Source organism: Saimiri boliviensis, chromosome 2 (genome assembly GCF_048565385.1).
Source record: "Saimiri boliviensis isolate mSaiBol1 chromosome 2, mSaiBol1.pri, whole genome shotgun sequence".
Classification (NCBI taxonomy): domain Eukaryota; kingdom Metazoa; phylum Chordata; class Mammalia; order Primates; family Cebidae; genus Saimiri; species Saimiri boliviensis.
Genome location: NC_133450.1, coordinates 137,367,481 through 137,389,556, shown reverse-complemented (window position 1 = coordinate 137,389,556; position 22,076 = coordinate 137,367,481). Strand labels below are relative to the sequence as shown.

At 47.6% G+C, this 22,076-nt stretch overlaps 1 protein-coding gene across 8 annotated transcripts in view; it reads left to right on the top strand.

The window, feature by feature from the left end:
* EHMT1 (euchromatic histone lysine methyltransferase 1) overlaps positions 1-22,076 on the top strand; it is a 222,698-nt gene that overhangs the window by 112,947 nt on the left and 87,675 nt on the right. For 7 of the 8 annotated variants that reach the window (XM_074394408.1, XM_039461267.2, XM_074394413.1 and 4 more), the window contains 3 exons: positions 2,534-2,714; positions 17,818-17,975; positions 18,406-18,594. In XM_074394408.1, coding sequence (XP_074250509.1) covers positions 2,534-2,714; positions 17,818-17,975; positions 18,406-18,594 — 528 coding nt within the window. The remainder of the gene's footprint in view (positions 1-2,533; positions 2,715-17,817; positions 17,976-18,405; positions 18,595-22,076) is intronic. The other variant, XM_039461268.2, reaches the window with a different exon arrangement.

The window sequence follows — 22,076 nt, the reverse complement described above, 5'->3', positions numbered from 1 at the left end:
ACTTCTCCCTGACCTTGACTCTAGTTGATGAGGATGCCTTGTCGTGTGTGGGGGGTGGGGTAGGAGGGTGGGTAAAACATAACATAAAACTTACTGTTTTTTAGTAAACAGCTCAGTAGCATTAAGCACATTCACATTGCTGAACAGCCCTCACCACCCTCCGTCACTTGGTCTCATGTCACTCCATCTTCCCAAACTGAAGCTTGGCCTCTTTGCACACTGACTTCCCATTCCCGCTCTCCCAGCCCCTGTCTCCAGCCCTTCTCCTGTCTGTCTCCCTACTGACGACTCTAGGGACCTCTTGTAAGTGGAACTGTCCCACATTTGTCCTCTGTGGCTGAGTGATTTCATTCGGCATCGTGTCCCCAAGGCTCATCCATGCCGCAGCACAGGTCCCGGCCTCGTTCCTGGGGCTGAGTCCCACTCGCTGTGTGCACACGACCCTCTGCGATCCTCCCCCAGCTGGCCCTCGGGTGGCTGCCCGCCGTTGGCTGCTGTGAACGATGCTGATGTCAACGTCGGTGTACAGACGTCTCTTCAAGACCTGCTTTCGGTTCTTTTGGGGCACATGCCTGGTAGTGGAATTGCTGGATCACATGGTAGTTCCGTAGTTAATGTTTTGAGGAATCAAGATCGTGTTTTTCACGGCGGCTGCACCATTTTACATTCCCACCAGCAGCACACAAGGGTTCCCATTTCCCTGGTTCTTACAACACTGACTGTTTTCTGTTGTTTCATAGCCATCCTAGTGTGTGTGAATGATACTCACTGTGGTTTTGATATGCATTTCCCTAATGAGGTTGAGCATTTTCTTCGTGTGCTCATTCGCCATTTGGACCTCTTCCTTGAAGAAATGTCTGTGATGTCCTTTGCCCTTTTTTAAATTGGGTCATTTATTTTTTATTACCGAGTTGCAGGACTTTTTCATGTGTTCTGGATAGTAATTCCTGATGGCGTTGCAGATGTTCTCTCTGATTCTGTAGCATGCCTTTTTACTCTGTCAACTATGTCCTTTGATGTACACAAATTTTAGTTTTTAGAAATTTTTCTTTGTAGGGATAGGGTCTTGCTATGTTACCCAGACTCGTCTTGAACTTCTGGCCTCAAGCGATCCTCCCCTCTTGGCCTCCCAAAGTGCTGGAATTACAGGTGTGAGCCACCACACTTGGCTCAGAAATTTTAATTTTTTTTTTTTTTTGAGACACAGTCTCACACTCTCACCAGGCACCAGGCTTGAGTGCAGTGGCACGAGCTCAGCTCACTGCAACCTCCGCCTCCTGGGTTTAAGCAATGCTCCTGCCTCAGCCTCCCAAGTAGCTGCGACTACAGGTTCGTGCCACCACACCCAGCTGATTTTTTTTTTTTTTTTTTTTTTTTTTGTAGAGACAGGGTTTCACCATGTTGGCCAGGATGGTCTTGATCTCTTGACCTCATGATCCACCTGCCTCGGCCTCCCAAAGTGCTGGGATTACAGGCGTGAGATATCATGCGCGGCCAAAATTTTAATTTTGATTAAGTCCAATTTGTCTAATTTTTTTTTGTTGTTGCCTGTGTTTTTGGTTTCATGTCTAAGAAATAATTGCCAGATCCAATGTTGGGAAGCTTCCCACCTGTTTTCTCCTAAGGGTTTTATGGTTTTAGGTTTTGCAGTTAGGTCTGTGGTCAGTCTTGGGTTAATTTTTATATATGGTTTCGAAAAGAGTCCAGCTTCATTCTTTTTCATGTGGTCATTCAGTTCTTCCAGTACCAGTTGTGGAAGAATGCCCTGTGTTTTAACACTTTTTGGTATGTATTGCACCTACTGCCTGCACAATAAAATGAGGTTAAATTGAATTGGATTTGAAGTTAACTGTCACAGGTCTATAGGTGGCTAGGGAAGCAGGGAGTGAAGATTTAGTTGTGTCTGTGCATTCTGCAGTGGAGGAAGTACTGGGAGTTTGCTTTTGACGTTACAGCCTTGCCCTGCAGGTTGAGATTAAAGGTAAATTTAGGAGATCAGGGAGACTGAGTAAAAGAGAGTTTTAACACATAATACAGTTACCTACTGTGGAATAAATCCCATTTGGGGATGTTGCAAATTGTAGCTGTGATAAACTGGGAAAGCAGTTTTTGAGAGGTTTTGATGCTGCCCATTTTTGGTATTTTTTAGCTTAGTAAATTTATTACCTAAGTCGGGGGTTGGAACATTTTTTCTGCAAAGAACCAGCTCGAAAATGTTTCAGGTTTTGTGGACCACAGGTGGTCACTGCCCCTCCTTCCTCCTTCTCATGTTTAGCCCTGTGAACGCTGTTCTTAGTCTGTGGGTGCTGACCTAACCCATCCGAGGGCAGCTAGGCACACATGTCTTAGTGCCGGGGGCTTCTGTGAGGACTGTCCTGCTGTTTCCACCTGAGACTTTCTCTTCTCTCCATTGTGTCTCATCTTTCAGTTGTGGGGAGTTAATGGGGAGAAGAACTGTGATTTTGGTTGCATGTTATTTCAATGACCATCTGCTTATGCACAGTTATAGTTATTCACTGTCTTTGTTTTGAAGCATGCAGCCAGTAAAGACCCCAGAGAAGTTCGAGAAGCTAGAGATCATAAGGAACCAAAAGAGGAGATCAACAAAAACATTTCTGACTTTGGACGACAGCAGCTTTTACCCCCCTTCCCATCCCTTCATCCGTCGCTACCTCAGAACCAATGCTACATGGCCACCACAAAATCACAGACAGGTAAAAGGGAGACCCAGCAACTGTCTTTGCTCTTTGAATGTGTGTTTCGAGCCTGCTCCTTGCCAGGTGAGAGTTGTGTGTGGTTGTAAGTGCCTGTGGCTCTTGATGAGTGACTGTTGGCGTCAGCGGCCCTTCTGCAGAGCTCAGCTGTGTGCCTAAGGAGGCGCACCTGCCCTCTGCTCCAAAGCCTTGTCTAATGCGCTGCTGACTTCCTAGCTTGTTTTCACTCTCAAGATGAAGATTGTTCTCTTTACTGGTATCTTACTAACTTGGTGTGTTTGGGGAGGAGACCCTAGATTGGAAAGCTTTCCTGGTGTGCAGGCGAAGTGCCGTTGGAAATGCTGGGGTGTGCTGGGGAAGCCTGCAGCCCAGGGTGAGGCCCTGCCGCCCGCTCCAGCTGCTCTGTCGCCAGCCACTCGCTCCGGGCGGGCTCCTCACTCTCCTGGGCTAGCAGCTTCTATGTGCAGTTCGGGGAGTGGATGGACGTTTGCTTCCTTACCAGGGACCTTTTATGGTGCTGGGTGCTGGGTGGGCACCGGCACCTCAGCGTGAGCAACACGTCGGAGCTCCCTGGGCTTTCACCGTCCTCAGCTTCTGAATGGAATGCGTACTTGGCGCCATCCCAGAGAGATGCCAGGGCCTTCCTGTCAGCCCTGGTGAATGCTGGGGGTCAGCCTGAAAGGCTTCACTTGGGGATGATAACCTGGCTACAGGTGTCTGTCTTTTTCTGGACTTTAAAAATATTTTTTATTAAAGTATTTTCAGACTTCCAGCAAAGTTGCAAAAATTTTACAAAGGAGTCCTGTGTGCCCTTGACTCATTTTACCACGTGGCACGACCACAGCCCCCACCCCCCGTGTCTAACTTTTTTCCTGAGATATGAACATATGCGGTAGATATTGTGCACCTTTACCCTGAAAACCAATGTTATTTCCCAAAAATAACTGTAGTGTCCCTAGAAATGAAGACATTCTCTAGGTAACCACAGCACAGACATCCTGGCAGGGGTCTTGGGTAATTGCAGCGCATACATCCCGGGAGGAGGTGTGCCGCCACGCTGCTCCCCAACTCAGTTCCTGCTCAGCACTGCCCATGCCCTCCTGTCCTCTAGGGCAAAGGACACATCGAGTCTGGTCCTGGAGCCTTGGCCACCTAGTTGCTGTGTCCTGTTAGTTTCCTTTAATCGGAAGCATTCTCAGCCTTCTTTGTCTGTCTTCACGTGGCGTTTTGAGGAGTACAGGCCAGCTGTTTCGTAGAACGTGTGTGATGTGGGTTTTGCCCAGTGTTTCCCAGGATTGGGTGCCAGTTGTGGAGCGAAGCAGCTAACTGGCAAGTGACCTTAGGAATCGAATTTGGGGGGCCTTTGTCCTGTTTGGCTGCTGGAGTCTGCAGACCTCACCATCGTAAAGTTACTGCTCCTAGATTGCAGGCTTATCTTGCGGGGACGGACCTCAGGCGTTGTGGGTGCCCCCCATCAGGGGCTTCGGCGTCTGCTGTGATTCACGCTCAACTAGTACTGCTTGCTGGGTGCCAAATGGTGGTGTTCTAACTCCATCATTTCCTCTCTCGAGTATTTCACTTGCTGCTGTGAGGAGGTGCTTCACTTCCCTGTCCATCCACACAGTTATCTGTTCATTTATTTAAAAAAAAAAAAAAAGGGAGAGAGATGGGGTTCTCACCATGTTGCCCAGGCTGGTCTTAAACTCTTGGACTCAAGCAGTTCTCCTCCTTTGGCCTCCCAAAGTGCTAGGATTACAGGCATGTGCCACCACCCCCAGCCTGTATATTTGTTTTTAAGTACTGACTCCTGGACTCTTACTTGAGCGTCTGGACTGTAATCTATTCCTATCATTATTTATTTAGTTGTTCAGGTTGTCCCAAGTTTGTCCATTGGTGACCCCTTTAGGCTGGTGCTGAGTCCTGGGGCGTGGCCCACCTCTTCATCAAGACCTTCCTGACTCACCCAATGGTCTGGCTTACTTTGCCTTGTCCCTTCCCAGTGCCAGAACCAGCTCTTTCTCCGGGGAGCTCTGGTTCTTTTCATTGGAAGTTAGAAAACAAAATCAGTCATTATCTGTTCCCCTTACTGTCAACTTTTTTGCTATTTGAGTTAATTTTATTTGTTTGAAACAGTTAAACTTGGTGTTTTGCAAAAGTATGGCGTTATGCTCACGTATGTTAGGGCTTACAAGTAATGTCTGAAGTGTTGTTAAACCGTTGAGATTTTCTTTTCCTATTTTAGCTTTGTTGTATCATCATCTTTTTTTTTTTTTTTTTTTGAGTCGGAGTTTCGCTCTTGTTACCCAGGCTGGAGTGCAATGGCGCGATCTCGGCTCACCGCAACCTCCGCCTCCTGGGTTCAGGCAATTCTCTTGCCTCAGCCTCCTGAGTAGCTGGGATTACAGGCATGTGCCACCATGTCCAGCTAATTTTTTTTGTATTTTTAGTAGAGACGGGGTTTCACCATGTTGACCAGGATGGTCTCGATCTCTTGACCTTGTGATCCACCTTTCTCGGCCTCCCAAAGTGCTGGGATTACAGGCTTGAGCCACCGTGCCTGGCCATCATCATCTTTTAAAAGAGCCTTCTAAAACAAAGTATGCAGTGTCTTTAGCAGGCCCCAGTTCACCCTTCCACAGCCCCCTTCCTCTACCACCCTTTCCTTATTTGTAACCTAGAAGTGGGTGTTCTGCCAGCGTGTTAGTCTAGGGCAGTGTGTAAAACGGCCTGGAGCCATGGGGGAGCTGTGTCAGTAGCCAGCTGCCTGCTTTGTCCAGGTGTTCCCTCAGCTTCAGCTGCTCCCGTGTGTTGTCACCCAGGGCTTGCCCCACCTTCCAGGTGGGCATAGAAGTTGCAGTTTTGTTTCCTAAGAACTGTTTCCTAAGAGGAGCATGGCACCCACAGCTGCCTTGTCTTGTGATGGTTGTCAGTGCATCTTTCAACATCGCTGGACAGACAGGAGTGCAGATGGAGGAGTTCCCTGTGTCCTGGGACAGGGTGTGCAGAGTCCACTTACCCGGATGGCAGAGAGAGACAAACACCTTCTACGGTAGCGTCCGTACAGAGCCGGAATCTGCGTAGGTTCTATCCTGTTGGTACAGGAGCCAGCTGGAAACCTCTCTGGCCACCGGCACCTCTGCTTGAGTTTACTCATGCCTGCTGGGCCCATTCTGCCCACTCGGACCAGCAAGCTGTGCTCAGCTGGTACTGCAGGCCCAGATCCCACACCTGCCATGGGCAAGCCAGGCACGTGTGAGTAAGCAGGTGTGGCGTCCAGGCACTGGCCGCTGTGGTGGGCGGGCAGCTCTGGGCTCTGGCTCTGTGCAGGGCTCTGGCTGGATGAGGCGTACTGCAGGCAGTCTATGCTGCAGGCACTGGTGTCTGGATGAGGAATGTGGTGGTGCACCAAAACTCGGAGTCACAGCAACTGTGGAGCCCCGAGGGGATGGGTGGGAGGGTATGCTACCACTCTCTCTGTGACACCACGACACCATGGCACCACGGCAGGGGCTGGCTGTGTTTTCACCTGCGCAGTCCTGCCACCTCACACTGGGGCTGGCCTAGCTCCGCCTCCGCTAGCTGTCACATGGGGCAGCCTCGGACACCAACGCAGAGAGCTCTAGTGTTGTTACAGCTCTGGCTTGAGGAATCCTGAGGTTTGGGTCCCGAGAGTGATTGCCGCTCTTCACTCCCGCAGTTCAGTGAACAGGAGCGCGTCACTGCCTGCAGCTCAGCCACCTGGCCGGGAGCATGTTACAGCCCTTTTGCGCCCACTGTTTGGCAGATCCCAAGTTCTTGTTCTGTGTCCAAGAAGAATGAGGTCACATGGACAACTGGAAGCAGGGAGCAAGGTGAAGAAGAGTTTTATTGAGCAACACAACAGCTCTCAGCAGAGGAGACCCAAAGTAGTAGCTCCCTTTGTGTGGCCATGGCTGAGTCGGGGATTTTTGGAGGAAGTGTGTGCTGATTGATCCATGGGTGGGTCTGGGAAAAACACCATTTGATTGACTGAAAGGCATTAAGGAAGTTCGCGCCCCAGGTTGTGGGTTCTACCCAGAACTGGCCACCCAGGTTTCAGGCTTCAGGCTGCCTTTGGTTTGAAGGTCAGGTTTCACTGGGGACCTGCTCCTATCTGCCTAAGAGTTTGTCTGCCTCCTGCCATGATCACTTTTATTTCTTCAACCCTCACTCCACTGCCTGCCATTCAGTGTTGCCTCCCTGTGGGAGGGGTGTTCGAGCCAGGTCATCAAAGAAAGGCAGAGATTTCATGTCTTGTCTTTCTGTTAATTTTTAATTACTGCGGTGATGATCACAGATTCCCTCCTGCTACATCCTTACGTTTACCACAGGTGGGAAAGAAGAGCAGAGTCACATGTTGGTTCAAATGCGCATTTTCCTGCTGAAGTCATAGCAGAGCCTGATGTGTGGCTGTAATTCTTAGTTTTGGATTGAGGGTGCCTGTGATTCTGTAGGACCTGCTCTGCACCTTCCACTCCTTAGTGTCAGAAACGGAAGACCTGTGCTGTGCTGGAAGGTTGGGAGCATGCGTTTTTGTGACAGCCCCAGGATGGGGATGGCCGTGCTGACTCAGAATCCCAGGCACCCAGCATTGCTTTAGGTGAGCCTTCATTCTTTCTACAGAGTGGACTGGCATCTTTGTTAGCAGCTTGTTCTGTATCTTTCCAACATGTAGAGGTTCACAGTACCAAAAACTGATTTCAGAGGATTCTAGAAAGATGGTGGGGCAGGAAGACCCGGAATCCATCTCCCCACCTCAACAGCAATTCCATTGGCAGAAGCTGTCCCCACCTAGACAACAGTACACTGGCATAATCTGTCTCCCTTTGGAACCAACTGTTTGGCGGGTCCTGAGTTAGGGTGGGCAAAGAGGACCTTGTCCCCACCTGGACAACAGTCCCACTGGCAGAATCTGTCCCCACCTAGACAGCAGTTCCACTGGCAGAATCCATCTCCCCACCTAGACAGCAGTTCCACTGGCAGAATCCATCTCCCCACCTAGACAACAGTTCCACTGGCAGAAGCTGTCCCCACCTAGACAACAGTTCCACTGGCAGAATCCATTTCCCCACCTAGACAACAGTTCCACTGGCAGAATCCATCTCCCCACCTAGACAGCAGTTCCACTGGCAGAATCCATCTCCCCACCTAGACAGCAGTTCCACTGGCAGAATCCATTTCCCCACCTAGACAGCAGTTCCACTGGCAGAATCCATCTCCCCACCTAGACAGCAGTTCCACTGGCAGAATCCATCTCCCCACCTAGACAACAGTTCCACTGGCAGAAGCTGTCTGATACAACTATTTTGGAACTCTGGAGTCTGTTGAAGGTTTGCAACTTCTAGAGGGGAGGCTTGGACAGTTAATTTCAGTTTCAGCTCTGCCGCCCACTCTCTTCCTCAGCCCTGTGGTGCAGGGCGTGCAGTGTTCCTGGAACAGTGTGCATGCAGCTTGTGGGAGCTAGGGTGGGCAAAGAGGACCTCGTCCCCCGATAGTGAGGCTCTGTCCTCCCATCACAGAGGTGCATGCAAAGAGGCCCTGTCATCACAGTTGCAAGCCATTTCTTCCATGTGACTGCCAGGATATTTAAAGGGCCAGTTCTCTTTTTATCTCCCCACTTCATTTTTATTGTTTTCTCCCTTTGGAAGCCAGACATGAAAGACTAGGACATTCACAAGCAACTGTGTATATGGGGAAAATTAGGAAGTGACTGCATGTGCCTAGGGAAAGACACAGGCCAAGGAAAGACATGAGAAGACCTTAAGTTTAAATTTCAGGCTCACCCTCTTCACAGAGACACCCTACAACTCTAAGAAATGACAACAACAAAAATACCCCCAAACCAGTAACAGCAACAAAGCAGTAAACCCTGGGGAAAGAGGAGAATCTCCTTTTCAGAGTTTCTACATTATTGGATTCAAATGTCCAGTTTTCAACAAAAAATTACAAGGCATACAAAAAAACAGGAAGGTATGACACAATCAAAGGAAAAGAATAAGTCAACAGAAACTTCCCAGAAAAGATCTGATGGCAGATCCACTAGACAAAGACTTTAGAATAATTGTCTTAAATATGCTTAACAACTAAAGGAAGATATGGAGAGAGTCAAGAAAATGATGTATGAACAAAATGGAAATATTAGTAAGGTGATAGAAAACTTAAAAAGGAACCAGAAAAAATTCGGGAGCTCAAAAGTACAAGTGAAATGAAAATTTACTAGAGGAAATCAAAGGCAGAGCTGAACAGGCAAAAGAAAGAGTTAGCGAACTTGAAGATAGGACAGTAAAAATAATCAAGTTTGAGAAACAAAAAGGCTGAAGGAAAGTGAACAGAGCCTAGGGACTTGTGGACATCATCAGGAGAACCAAATACGGACTGCGGGAGTCCAGGAAGGAGAGAGTAAAAAGAGTTAGGGAGGAGAGAATGTGTGATGAAAGCCATGACTAGAAACACCAGGGAACTTGGTGAACTCCACTAAGATGAACTCAAAGAGACCCGCACTAGATGCATTATACTTGAGACAGTTCTGTAGAAAGACAAAGAGAATCTTGAAAGCAGATGAGAAAAGAGACTTCATCACGTACAAGGATCCTCAGTGAGAGTTGGCGGATTTCTTATCAGAAACTTGGGGAGCAGAGTATATCACCCTGATATATTCAGAGTGATAAAAGAAAAAACTTTCAACTAAGCATCCATATCCATGGAAACTATCCTTTAAGAGCACAGGACAAATTAAGATATTTTCAGATAAACAAAAGCTGAGGGAATTTGTTACCACCTGACCTGGACCTGCAAGAAATACTTAAAGGAGGCTAGCAGGTTGAAAAGAAGGGACACTAGACAGTAACCTGAAGCCATGTGGAGAAGTAAACATTGCAGTAAAGGTAAAGACATGGACAGTTACAAAAGCTAATATTGTAACAATGGTTTGTACCTCCACTTTTTGTTTTCTGTGAGTTCTAAGGGATGAATATGTTTAAAAAATTAGTCTGCAAGCTAGTATCATTGCAACTTTGGTTTGTAATTCTGCATTTTTCCTACGTAACTTAAGAGACTAATGCATTTAAAAGAATTGTTTATGTTTTGGGGGCACATCATGAATAAAGATGTAGTTTTGTGACATCAGCAAATGAAAGGGGTGGGAACAGATGTAAAGGAGCAGAGTTTTTCTGTGTTATTGAAGTTAAGCTGGTATAAATTTAAATTAGAATGTTATAACTTTAGGATGTTAAATGTAATCCCCATGGTAACCGCAAAGAAAATAGCTATAGAACATATACAAAAGGAAATGAGAAAATAATTTAAACATTTCACTATAAAAAATCAACTAAATATAAAAAAAGACAGTAGTGCAAGAAATGAGGGACAAAAAAAGGCTGTAAGGCATGTAGGAAGCATAGCAAAATGACAGAAGTAAATTCTCAGCAGTTGCTTTAAATGTAAACAAATGAAGCTTTCCAATGAGAAGACAAAGATTGGCTGAGTTGTGATTTGGATGTGGTTTGTCCACACCAAAGCTCATCCTGAAATCAGATCGCTGATACGGCAGTGTTGGAAGGTGGAGCCCACCTGGCAGTGACTGATCAGGTGGTTGGATCCCTCGTGAGTAGGTCAGTGCGCCTCCTCCAGGTGAGTGAATTCTCACTCTCAGGGGAATACATGAGTTGCCGATAAAGAATCTGGCTTCCTTGGTTTCTCTCTTCCTTCTTCTCTCTTGCACATGCCTGCCCTTTTCCATGTTCCACCATGAGCCAAAGGAGCATGAAGCCCCCACCAAGTGTAGCTGCTCAGTATTACATTTTCCAGCCACCAGACTCAGGACACAAACCTCTTTATCTTTTATGACAACACTAAATGGACTAAGGCAGAATGCATTTAAAAAAAAAAAAAAAACATGATCCTACTATATGCTGTCTGTAAGAGACCCACTTTAGATCCAAAGATGCAAATAGATTGAAAATGAAAGGAAGAAAAAAGATAGTCCATGCAAACAGTAACCAAAGAGAGCAAGATGGCTATTCTACTATCAGACTAAATAGGTCTTAAAATAAAAAAGGATTACAAGAGACAAAGAATGACAATATATAGTAATAAAAGTTTCAGTACAACAAGAAGGTATAGTAATTACCTGTATAAACATTTATGAATGATAGACCATGAAGATACAAGAAGTAAAACTGATAGAATTGAAGGGAGAGATAGTCACAGACAGTTCTACAGTAATAGTTGCAGACCTCAATATCCACTTATCAATAATGTATAGAATAGCCATATAGAAAATAGGTAATAGAGGACTCAGCACCATACACCAACTAGATTGAACGGATGCACAGAGCAGTCTGCCCAGCAGCGGCATGCACACTCATCTCAGGTGCACCAGGGACATTTTCTAGGATAGACCATATGTTAGGCCACAAGTTAAGTCTCAATATTGATTTTAAAATATAGAGATATGGGCCCGGCGTGGTGGCTTATGCCTGTAATCCCAGCACTTTGGGAGGCTGAGGCGGATAAATGGATCTCCTGAGGTCAGGAGTTTGAGACCTGCCTGGGCAACACGGGGAAACCCTGTCTCTACTAAAAATACAAAAACTAGCCAGATGTGGTGTGGCACGTACCTGTGATCCCAGCTACTTGGGAAGCTGAGGCAGGAGAACCGCTTGAACCTGGGAGGTGGAGGTTTCAGTGAGCCAAGATCACACCACTGCACTCCAGCCTGGGTGACAGAATGAGCCTCCATCTCAAAAAAAAAAAAAAAAGAGATTTGGGTGGGTGTGGTGGCTTTCACCTGTTATTCCAGCACTTTGAGAGGCTGTGGTGGGCAGGCTACTTGAGCTCAGGAGTTCCAGAGCAATCTGGGGAACATAGCAAAATGCTGTCTCTACAAAAAATACAAAAATTAACTAGGTGTAGTGGCACACACCTGTGGTCCCAACTACTCCAGAGGCTGAGTTGGGAGGGTTGCTGGAGCCCAGAAGGCCAAGGCAGTAGGGGCCATGACTGCGTCACTGCACTTGAGCCTGGGCCACAGAGTGAGACACTGTCTTAGAAAATAATGTATGTATATATGGAAAGAGAGAGGGATTCAGAACTTAACTGCAAAGCTATAGTACTCAAAACAGTGTTACTCTGGCATGAAGGCAGACATTTAGACCAGTGGACTAGAACAGACAGCACAGAAATAAAACTTTGTGTTATACGATCAGTTGATTTTTGACAAGACTGCCAAGACCATTCAACAGGGGAAAGGACAGCTTCCCAACAAATGGTGCTGGGAATACTGGATACCCACATGCAGAAGAGTGATGCTAGACCCTTACCTCACACCACATGCAGAAGAGTGATGCTGGACCCTTACCTCATACCACATGCAGAAGAGTGATGCTGGACCCTTACCTCACACCACATGCAGAAGAGTGATGCTGGACCCTTACCTCACACCACATATAGAAGAATGATGCTGGGCCCTTACCTCACACCACATGCAGAAGTTAGCCTACGATGAGCCCATGACCTAATGTAAGACCTAAACATATAAAATTGTTAGGAGAAAACATAGGACAAAGGTTCCACAACATTGGATTTGGCGGTGATTTCTTGGACATGACACCAAAAGTGTAGGTAATAAAAGAAAAAGTAGACACATTGGGCTTGATGAGACTTGATGTCTTTTGATGGACCAGTTCCCTAGTAGTGCATGCCTGTGGTCCCAGATACTCGGGAGACTGAGGCAGGAGAACCACTTGAACCCAGGTGCTGGAGGTGGCAATGAGCCGAGATCAGGCCACTTCACTCCAGCCTGGGAGACAGAGCAAGGTTCCATCTCAAAAAAAAAAAAAAAAAAAAAAAATTAGCAAAGGACTTCAGTAGACATTTTTTCAAAGATCTACAAGTGGCCAGTAAGCTCGTGAAAAGATGCTCAATACCACTAATCATAAGGTGAATGTTTAACAAAACCACAGTGAGATACCACCTTACACCTGTTGAGGATTGTTACTATCCAAACAGAAGAAAACATGTATCTGTGAGGATGTAGAGAAATGGGAACTCTTGTGTGCTGCTGGTGGGAATGTGAAATGGTGCAGCCGCCATGAAAAACACGATCTTGATTCCTCAAAACATTAACTACGGAACTACCATGTGATCCAGCAATTCCACTACCAGGCATGTGCCCCAAAAGAACCGAAAGCAGATCTTGAAGAGACGTCTGTACATCAGCATCGTTCACAGCAGCCAACAGGGGCCAGCCACCCGAGGGCCAGCTGGGGGAGGATCGCAGAGGGTCGTGTGCACACAGCGAGTGGGACTCAGCCCGAGGAGCGAGGCTGGGACCTGTGCTGCGGCGTGGATGAGCCTTGGGGACACGATGCCGAATGAAATCACTCAGCCACAAAGGACAAATGTGGGATAGTTCCACTTACAAGAGGTCCCTAGAGTCGTCAAACTGATGGAGACAGACAGGAGAAGGGCTGGAGGCAGGGGCTGGAGAGTTCGGACTTAGTGGGAACAGAGCTTCAGTTTGACAAGAGGGAAAGTGTTGTGGAGGTAGATAGTGGTGATAGTTGCACAACATTTTGAATGTATCTAATACCACTGAACTGTATACTTAAAGGTGATAAAGATGGTACATTTTGCTGTGAGTGTATTTACCGAAAAAAAAAAAAAACAAAAAAAAAAAAACAAAAAGTAAAAAGTCTTACAGCAGTTTGAGTGTCTACACTTGGATAGAAGCTGCAGGTCTGCTGTGCATGGTGTCTACACTTGGTGGAATCTGCAGGTCTCTGCTGTGTGTGGTATCTACACTTGGATGGAAGCCTCAGTTCCTGCTGGGTGTGGTGTCTACACTTGGGTGGAAGCTGCAGGTCTCTGCTGTGTGTGGTGTCTACACTTGGGTGGAATCTGCAGGTCTCTGCTGTGTGTGGTGTCTACACTTGGTGGAATCTGCAGGTCTCTGCTGTGTGTGGTGTCTACACTTGGGTGGAAGCTGCAGGTCTCTGCTGTGTGTTTTGTCTACACTTGGGTGGAAGCTGCAGGTCTCTGCTGTGTGTGGTGTCTACACTTGGTGGAATCTGCAGGTCTCTGCTGTGTGTGGTGTCTACACTTGGGTGGAAGCTGCAGGTCTCTGCTGTGTGTGGTGTCTACACTTGGTGGAAGCTGCAGGTCTCTGCTGTGTGTGGTGTGTCTACACTTGGTGGAATCTGCAGGTCTCTGCTGTGTGTGGTGTGTACACTTAGGTGGAAGCTGCAGGTCTCTGCTGTATGTGGTGTCTACACTTGGTGGAAGCTGCAGGTCTCTGCTGTGTGTGGTGTCTACACTTGGGTGGAATCTGCAGGTCTCTGCTGTGTGTGGTGTCTACACTTGGGTCGAATCTGCAGGTCTCTGCTGTGTGTGGTGTCTACACTTGGTGGAAGCTGCAGGTCTCTGCTGTGTGTGGTGTCTACACTTGGGTAGAAGCTGTAGGTCCCTGCAGAAGTTGCAGTTATTCTCATGCACTTTTTACCCAGTGACCACAGGACATGCCCAGAGCAGAGGCTCTGCGTTTTGCTTTGTGAGCTTGGAGTGTTCCTGCCTTCTGCATATGTTGGTGGGAACAGTGCCAGATACTGAGCCTGAATGGGCCCGTGGTCTCTGTGGACTTTTTGGGCAGGGAGGACGGAGGACGGTGGCTCCAATGGCAGGGAACAGTTCTGTGTGGCTGCTGTCCAGGGATGAGGCCAGTGGTGCCCTGCTCTTTGTGACCTGAGGGCAGAAACCCTTCCGAGCAGCAGAGTATGGTGGTGACCATGCAGACTGCTGTGTCCTGTGTACCTGCTTTTCCCCCCGCACCTCCACCCTCCCTTCTACCTTGCCTTCCCCCTGGAGCCTTCTGCTTTTCTTCCTTATCCACACCTCTTCTACCAAGCAGCCCAGCCTTTCTGCAGAGCAGCTGGGCACTGTCCACCCCCACCCCATGCCCACTTCCACTCCTGGCACTGTTTTTCTGGAACCGTCTGTTCCACACTGTCCTATGCTTAGGTCTCCCAGAGCATCCTGTGAGATACCAGCTGGTGACATGATTCTCTGCTCAGGGTCCTGAAGGGCCTCCCCCTCCCCTTTCCTGATGTTCTCCACCGCGATTCTCCTGTGCCAGATCGCGTCTGCAGGGCACTAGCCCCTCTTCCTTGAGGTCTGGACTACAAATCCTCCTTCTAAAGAGGCCCTTGACCTCGTCTAAACTTACTGCCAGCTGTCTGCAGTTTTCTTACTCCTGGACCCTGATCATGCTGAATCCCTGTCCTCTGGCTCAGGGCCAGTCCCTCACCCTGGACACAGCACTGAAGTGGCCCCTCTTCACGCTCCAGCCACGAGCGCAAACACACTGAGGTCCTGAATAGATTCTGCATTTCTGAAAGTCATCCATAGACGTTTCTCTACTGTTTCACATAGAGCAAATTATATACTTAACTAATGTCTGTTTCACACATGTAACAGAAGTGAGGCCAGTAAGAAGAGGCCATTAGATGCTGTTCTTCACTTGTTTCCAGCAGACAGACTTCCTGACATGATCTTTTTTAAATTTTTTCTGAGATGGAGTCTCGCTCTGTTGCCCAAGCTGGAGTGCAGTGGTGTGATCTTTGCTCATTGCTACCTCCGCCTCCCAGGTGCAAACGATTCTCCTGCCTCAGCCTCCGAGTAGCTGGGACAGCCACCACCACACCCAGCTAATTTTGTATTTACAGTAAAGACAAGGTTTCACCATGTTGGCCAGGCTGGTCTTGAGCTCCTGACCTCAAATGATCTGCCCGCCTCAGCCTCCCAAAGTGCTGGGATTACAGATGTGAGCCACGTGCTCAGCTCTGACATGATTCTTAAGTAATGAAATTCAGGGTTATCTCCTTTGTCTTTACTCTGCAGTTCATTAAAGGAGTCAGCAAACTTTCTAGGGGACAGGTAGCAAGCACCAGAGCCTTTGCAGGCTGCAGTGTTCCCGTCCGAGCCGGTCATGGTGTTGTCGGATGGAAGCGGATGGAGACGGGGTGTAGACAGTGGGAGTGCCCTCCCACAGGCCCACTGTGCACCAGTAAAGCTTTATTTATAAACAAGTGTCATGTTTGATTCGTTGCTCACACTGTAATCCCAGCACTTTGGGAGGCCGAGGTAGATGGATCACGAGGTCAGGGGAGCGACAGCATCCATCCTGGCCAACATGGTGAAACTACGTCTCTACTAAAATCTAAAGAAGTAGCCGGGTGTCGTGGCACGCACCTTAGTCCCTGCTACTTGGGAGGCTGAGGCAGGGGATCGCTTGACCTGGGAGGCAGAGGTTGCGGTGAGCTGAGATCTCACCACTGCACTCTAGCCTGGCAACAGAGTGAGACTCTGTCTCCAAAAAAACAAAAACCATGGGTTACCAAGATGAAATAAGGAAAATAATCTAGTGAGAAAGTAGACGTCTGTTCCCCTAGACCGAAATCTGAGCATGCCGCAATCTTACAGTCAGCCCTGCAGAACCTGGTGATATTAAAAGTTGGACCTCTGTGTTCAGGGTTTTGCATCTTGCAAACACTGTATTTTCAACCTGTTTGGTTGGGGGAAAAAATCCGCATGTAAGTGGACCTATGTGATTCAAATCCATGTACAAAAGTCAGTGTATATATATTTAAAGCTCAGAGACTTAAAAGTTATCTGATTAAATCCAGGCCTCCTTCATCTACTCCACAAAATATCTATTCAGAGTATTAAGATGATCGTGATAGTGAGTTGAGTTTTTGATTCTTAGGGCTGCCAAGGGACTTTTGTGGCTTACGCACAGCCTGTTCCAGAGTAGACAGACAGAACCCAGTGTCTCTGCATGTCGGCTGTGAGCCCAGAGCCCGATCCCCATGAACATACTATGGGGGCATGGGGTGATTGTGTCCCAGTGCCCATGGCCCCAGGCACTTCCTAACTCCAGGGCAGATGTGCTGTGGTCCTGTGGTGCTGTCACAGGACCCACAGGACCCACCTGCTTTGGTTGGTTCTCATTTTCTTCCAACTGTTGCTTCTGCATTTTGTAGAGGGGTGTGTGTGTGTGTGTGTGTGTGTGTGTGTGTGTGTGTGTGTGTTGGCTCGTGTGCGTGTCTGTGTGTTGGGCTTAAGCAATCCCTCCCGCCCCCTCAAGCCTCGGCAATAGCTGGGTCTTCAGGCATGAGCTGCTGTGCCTAGCTTTAAACAGAATGGATTTTCCCCAGCCCTTTAGGAGAGTTTCTTTCAAGTTAAAGCAGTGGCTTTTCGATCTATTTTTTCTTTAAATCCTGGAACTTAAAAAAAAAAAAAAAAAAAAAAAGTCATAGAGTCTGATTATATAAAACCAATCAAACCTGGAACTGCTTTGCTCAGAATGGGGTTGGGAGCCCCCGGAACCCATCCTTGCTGCTGCTTGTGTTTGAAAACTGTGACTCCAGGCTCCCCAGACGTATGTTCCTCCCTCTTACCCTCTTGTGTCTTAATAGAGAGCTGGACAGTAGCTCCAGGGACTTTTTCCCCTTAGTCACCGGATTGCAGCGCAAGGAGGCTGTTGTTGGGGGAGGGCCCCTGCAGGGTCGCAGGGGTGGACATGGCACAGAGCTGTGTCCAGGGAAGCCTGGCCTGGCTTGGCCCCTGTGGTGGGGGGAGGCTGGGCTCTTCCTGCTCCACGCACGTCCCTTCTGCTGCACATGCTGTTCACATTGGTCTATTTTGCAAAGTGAGAGGACTTCTCAAGGGTAGTCATCCCATGTGTTGAAAGCCAAGGGGACTGGGAGGAGGAGTCACTTCAGAGCCCGCCACTGACGGTCTGGTTTTCCTGCCTCCATGGTGGGGTGATAATGTTCGCTCAGTGTTTTATTGTGAACGGAGCAGATGAACAGATGATCTAGGAAGTGTTTCCGATTCTCTGCGAATTTATTGCAAGTGAAGGATGCCGGTCACTGTACTGATGGCCCGTGGGCAGTGCGCCTGTTGTGACGGGGTTTGTTGGTGATGATTTTGGTGATCAAGTTTTGTAAACTGTCTCCTACCTTTAAAAAACATTTGAATGGTGTTTCTTTTCCTTTCTTGTCCCCTTTTGACTTTTTTTTTTTTTTAGCTTGCTTGCCTTTTGTTTTAGCAGCTGCAGTATCTCGGAAGAAAAAACGAAGGATGGGAACCTATAGCCTGGTTCCTAAGAAAAAGACCAAAGTATTAAAACAGAGGACGGTGATTGAGATGTTTAAGAGCATAACTCATTCCACTGTGGGTTCCAAGGTAAGAGGCCTGTTCGAGTGACTTGCCACATGTGTGTGGAAGTGGGTTTCTGTGTTCAGGGCCTGGTTATCAGTAATTTGGGTGACCTCAGTCCCTGGGAAGGTGCCAGGACTCTAAAGCTCCTCTGCCATAGGGGCACGCTGTCTGTGTCTGAGGTCATTGTGGGCACTCCTCACTGTCTTCCTTGTCAGGGGCACGGTGCACGGTGTTCGAGGTCATTGTGGGGATTCCTCCCTGCCCTCCTTGCCCTCCTTGCCACAGCCCACCTGCCTGCCGGGCTCTTCTCCAGGTGGCAGGGGTGCCTCTTCATGTGTCCCCGCCTCCCACAGGCCCTTGCACCTCCTGGTCACCCAAGACTCCTCAGGGAAAGCAGGTTTGTTCACGGTGCGCACTGGTCCTGCCTTGGGGTGTACACCTGTCCGTGTTCTAGGGGGAGAAGGACCTGGGTGCCAGCAACTTGCACGTGAATGGGGAGAGCCTGGAGATGGACTCAGACGAGGACGACTCAGAGGAGCTCGAGGAGGATGACAGCCACGGCGCGGAGCAGGCGGCCGCCTTCCCCACAGAGGACAGCAGGACTTCCAAGGAGAGCATGTCGGAGGTGGACCGCACCCAGAAGGTAGGTGTCGCCGTCTTGAGTGGCAGCATGAGGGAAGATGATCACAAAGTTGACCGTAGTTCTGAGAATTAGCAGTCTGGTCACTTCTAGTCTCTGATAAAATCCCCTGTTTACAATTGACTTGGATTTTTGTATTTTATTTTTCTTGAATTATTAGATTATTTTCATTTAAGAAGTATTTGCCTTTCTGTACATCATTCATTGAAATAAACCTCTTGTTTTTTTCTGTGTTTTCTTTCATTCTTTTTTTGAGACAGGGTCTTGCTCTCACCCAGGCTAGAGTGCAGTGGCACCATCATAGCTCACTGCACTCAGCCTCCTGGGCTCAGGTGATCCTCCCATCCCAGCCTCCCGAGCAGCTGGGATGACAGGCTCACACCACCATGCCTGGCTAATTTTTAAATTTTTTTATGGAGACGGGAGTCGCTTTGCTGCTCAGGCTGGTCTTGAACTCCTTTGCTCAAGTGATCCTCCCGCCTCAGTCTCCCAGAGCATTGGGAATACAGCCATGAGCCATGGCGCCGGCCTCTTGAGCTTCTGGGCTCTAGATTGACAGGAGTGATAATGCTGACAGCTTGAAGCGCTAATTGGCGGCTTGCTGTATGCTTGTTTGCAGTTGGTTTTGCACAGTCTGCCACGTAGCACTCTGGACACCACATGTGGGCCAGGTGTGCTCTCTCCACAGATGGCCTCATCCTGTGTCGGCGAAAGGACAAGGACAAGCCCGGGCGAGTCCCCAGCCACGTCGCAGCTGCGCTCTTGCCCCGGGCCAGGCACGGGCACCTGCGCCAGTCTCTCAGGGAAACTGAGGAAGTTCTTAGCGCACAGTTTTGGGGTAGGCTTTGAGATTTAGGCAGAAATTCACACTTTTTTAGTTCTGAGGGGTTAATTAGGAGTGATGCGTTTCGTAAGGGTGAACAGTGGAAGTTAAGAATCAAGCTGACATAAATATCCGTGGTTTTATTGTTCAAGTGTATCCATCTTTAGGTGCACTCTTCTGTCTGATAAATTATTCTAAAACTAATAGCAGGAATTCAATTCAAATAGTGACTTGTTTGAAAATGTGTAATTTTATTGGTTAGTTTTATATACTTTCAGTCAGCTTTGTGTGCTATGGGTATATCCTTTAATGTATACAGAGCATTTTCTATCATTTGTCAGAGTTTTGGGGACGCGTTTTCTTCCTTTGCTTCAGTTTCAAAGTCTTGTACATTTTTAGCAGGTATTAGGGCAACTTTTTAAATGTTGCTCCCAGCTCTTAGCTTGATTATTAAAAAGTTAGTGAGAAATGTTACCATTAGATATTTAAAGAGGATTTTAACATTTTTTATTTTAAGATAATTAGTTTTTTCTTCTTTTATATGAAGAAGTATAAGGAAGAAAACAGCACCATCACCCCTGGTGGCTCTGATACTCTTTGAAATAGTCACTACAGTAACTTCCTTGGATGTGGCCAACACAACCCGGCCCTCCCTGAGGGACGGGCAGCCCCTACTGCACGGGGAGCGGCTCCCTGTTAAACCCCAGCCCCAGCCACATCCCTCGGTCTCAGCACGAACATGCCTGTCACTCTTTCGCACTGTTCAGCTGTGTTAGGCTCCATTCTATCGAATGACAAGCAGTGCTTCCAGGGCACTCAGGGTCACGGCTTTGCCGAGTGTGCTCATGGCTCATCAGTGTTGTCTGCATTTACAGTGTAGCACTTGCATGTCACCAGGCCACCTCTGGGTGTATCCTCCCACCTGCAGAACCCTGAGGGGGCGATTTCCTCTCCTTCCCCATCAGGGCTGCCTTCCTAGGAGAGCAACAGCTCTTCACTGCTGAGTCATGCCTGGGGCTGCGCAGCCACCTGCATTTGTTCCTCTGTACGCAGCTAAGTATCCCTTGCTCATTTTTTCTACTGGATTATGCAACTTTTGAACATAGTCTTAGGATCCTTTTGTCAATGAGGAGTTGGTCTGTTGGCTCCAGGATGACCTGAGGTTTTTTTCCTTCCCCAGGTGGATTTTGGGTTTTTTGTTTTTTGTTTTTAATGTTTTTGGGACAGGGTCTTACTCTGTTGCTCAGGTTGGAGTGCAGTGGCATGATCACAGCTCAGTGCAACCTCAAAATCCTGGGCTGAAGCGATCTTCCTGTCTCAGCTTCCTGAGTAGCTGGGGCTACAGGCACGTGCCAGCATGTCCAGCTGATGTTTCTTGTTTTTTCTTGAGACAGGATCCCACGATGTTGCCCAGGCTGGTTGAACTCCTGGGCTTAAGTGAACCTTCCACCTCGGGTTTCAAAGTGCTGGGGTGACAGGCAGGAGCCACCGCACCCAGCTGATTGTGTCTTTTGACCTTGTCTCTAATGTCAGAACCCACAGGTACTAGTCAGCTTCTGCGTGATTTCTGGGTTCTTTGTTCTAATTATGATAAACCTTTCTCACTGATGATTTCGAATAAATTGGTGTACGCCATCTTTTAATCCTTCTTTTATTTCATTCTTGTATAGAAATACTTGATTCCTATAGAATTAAAATATCAGGTAGACCTCCTCAGAATGGGTGAATTTTATGATGTATTAGTTACATCTCAATAAAGTTTTTAAAAGAAAATGTGAGGTAGGGTCTCAGGGCTTCCCTCAAAATGCCTAGGCAAGGTTTCAACACCGCCTGACTGCCATTTCTTCCCTTCTCAGTTACAGTGCCGTGTTCATGAATCACGTAGCATATTAATTTGAGTATTTCTAGATTCTTTCCAGTGAAGTTCTCATCTTCTAGAGGAACTGGACACTGAATAACTCTAGGTATTTGTTATAAAGTAAAACATTAAGCGACTGTCAAGGCAAGAAAAGAATCAAAAAACACAAGCAAAACCAAGAAGAAAATGGGGTCAGTGTAAAACAGAACAGGATGGCAGGAACAGTCCTAACTAGATGAGGGCTGACGGTCAACAGGAGCCTGCAGATCAGAACGATTGCAATCAGCAGTGATCGTTTTGTTATATAAGTGGCTCCAGAGAGTAGAGGAGGATAGGAAAAGTACACTAGCCCATTTTGAGGCTAAAATATAGGCTGAACTCACCTAAATCCTAAATATCGCAAGTCCTAAATAAGATATTAATCAAATGCAGTGGCACATTAAAATAATGATTGGAAGGGAGTAGGGCTTACCCCAGGCCAAGAGTGATTTGTTACTAGAAATATATTACTTAAATAACAAGATTTCCTAGATTAACAGAATAAATGAGAAAAACTACAGAGTATATATGTGTTTAAAAGGTATTTTACACCTGTAATCCCAGCACTTTGGGAGGCCGAGGCAGGGGGATCATGAGGTTAGGAGATCAAGACCATTCGGGCCAACATGGTGAAATCCTCCCTGTCTCTACTAAAAATACAAAAACATTAGCTGGGCATGGTGTTGCACTCCTGTAGTCCCAGCTACTTGGGAGGCTGAGGAAAGAGAATTGCTTGAACCCAGGGGGCAGAGATTGCAGTGAGTC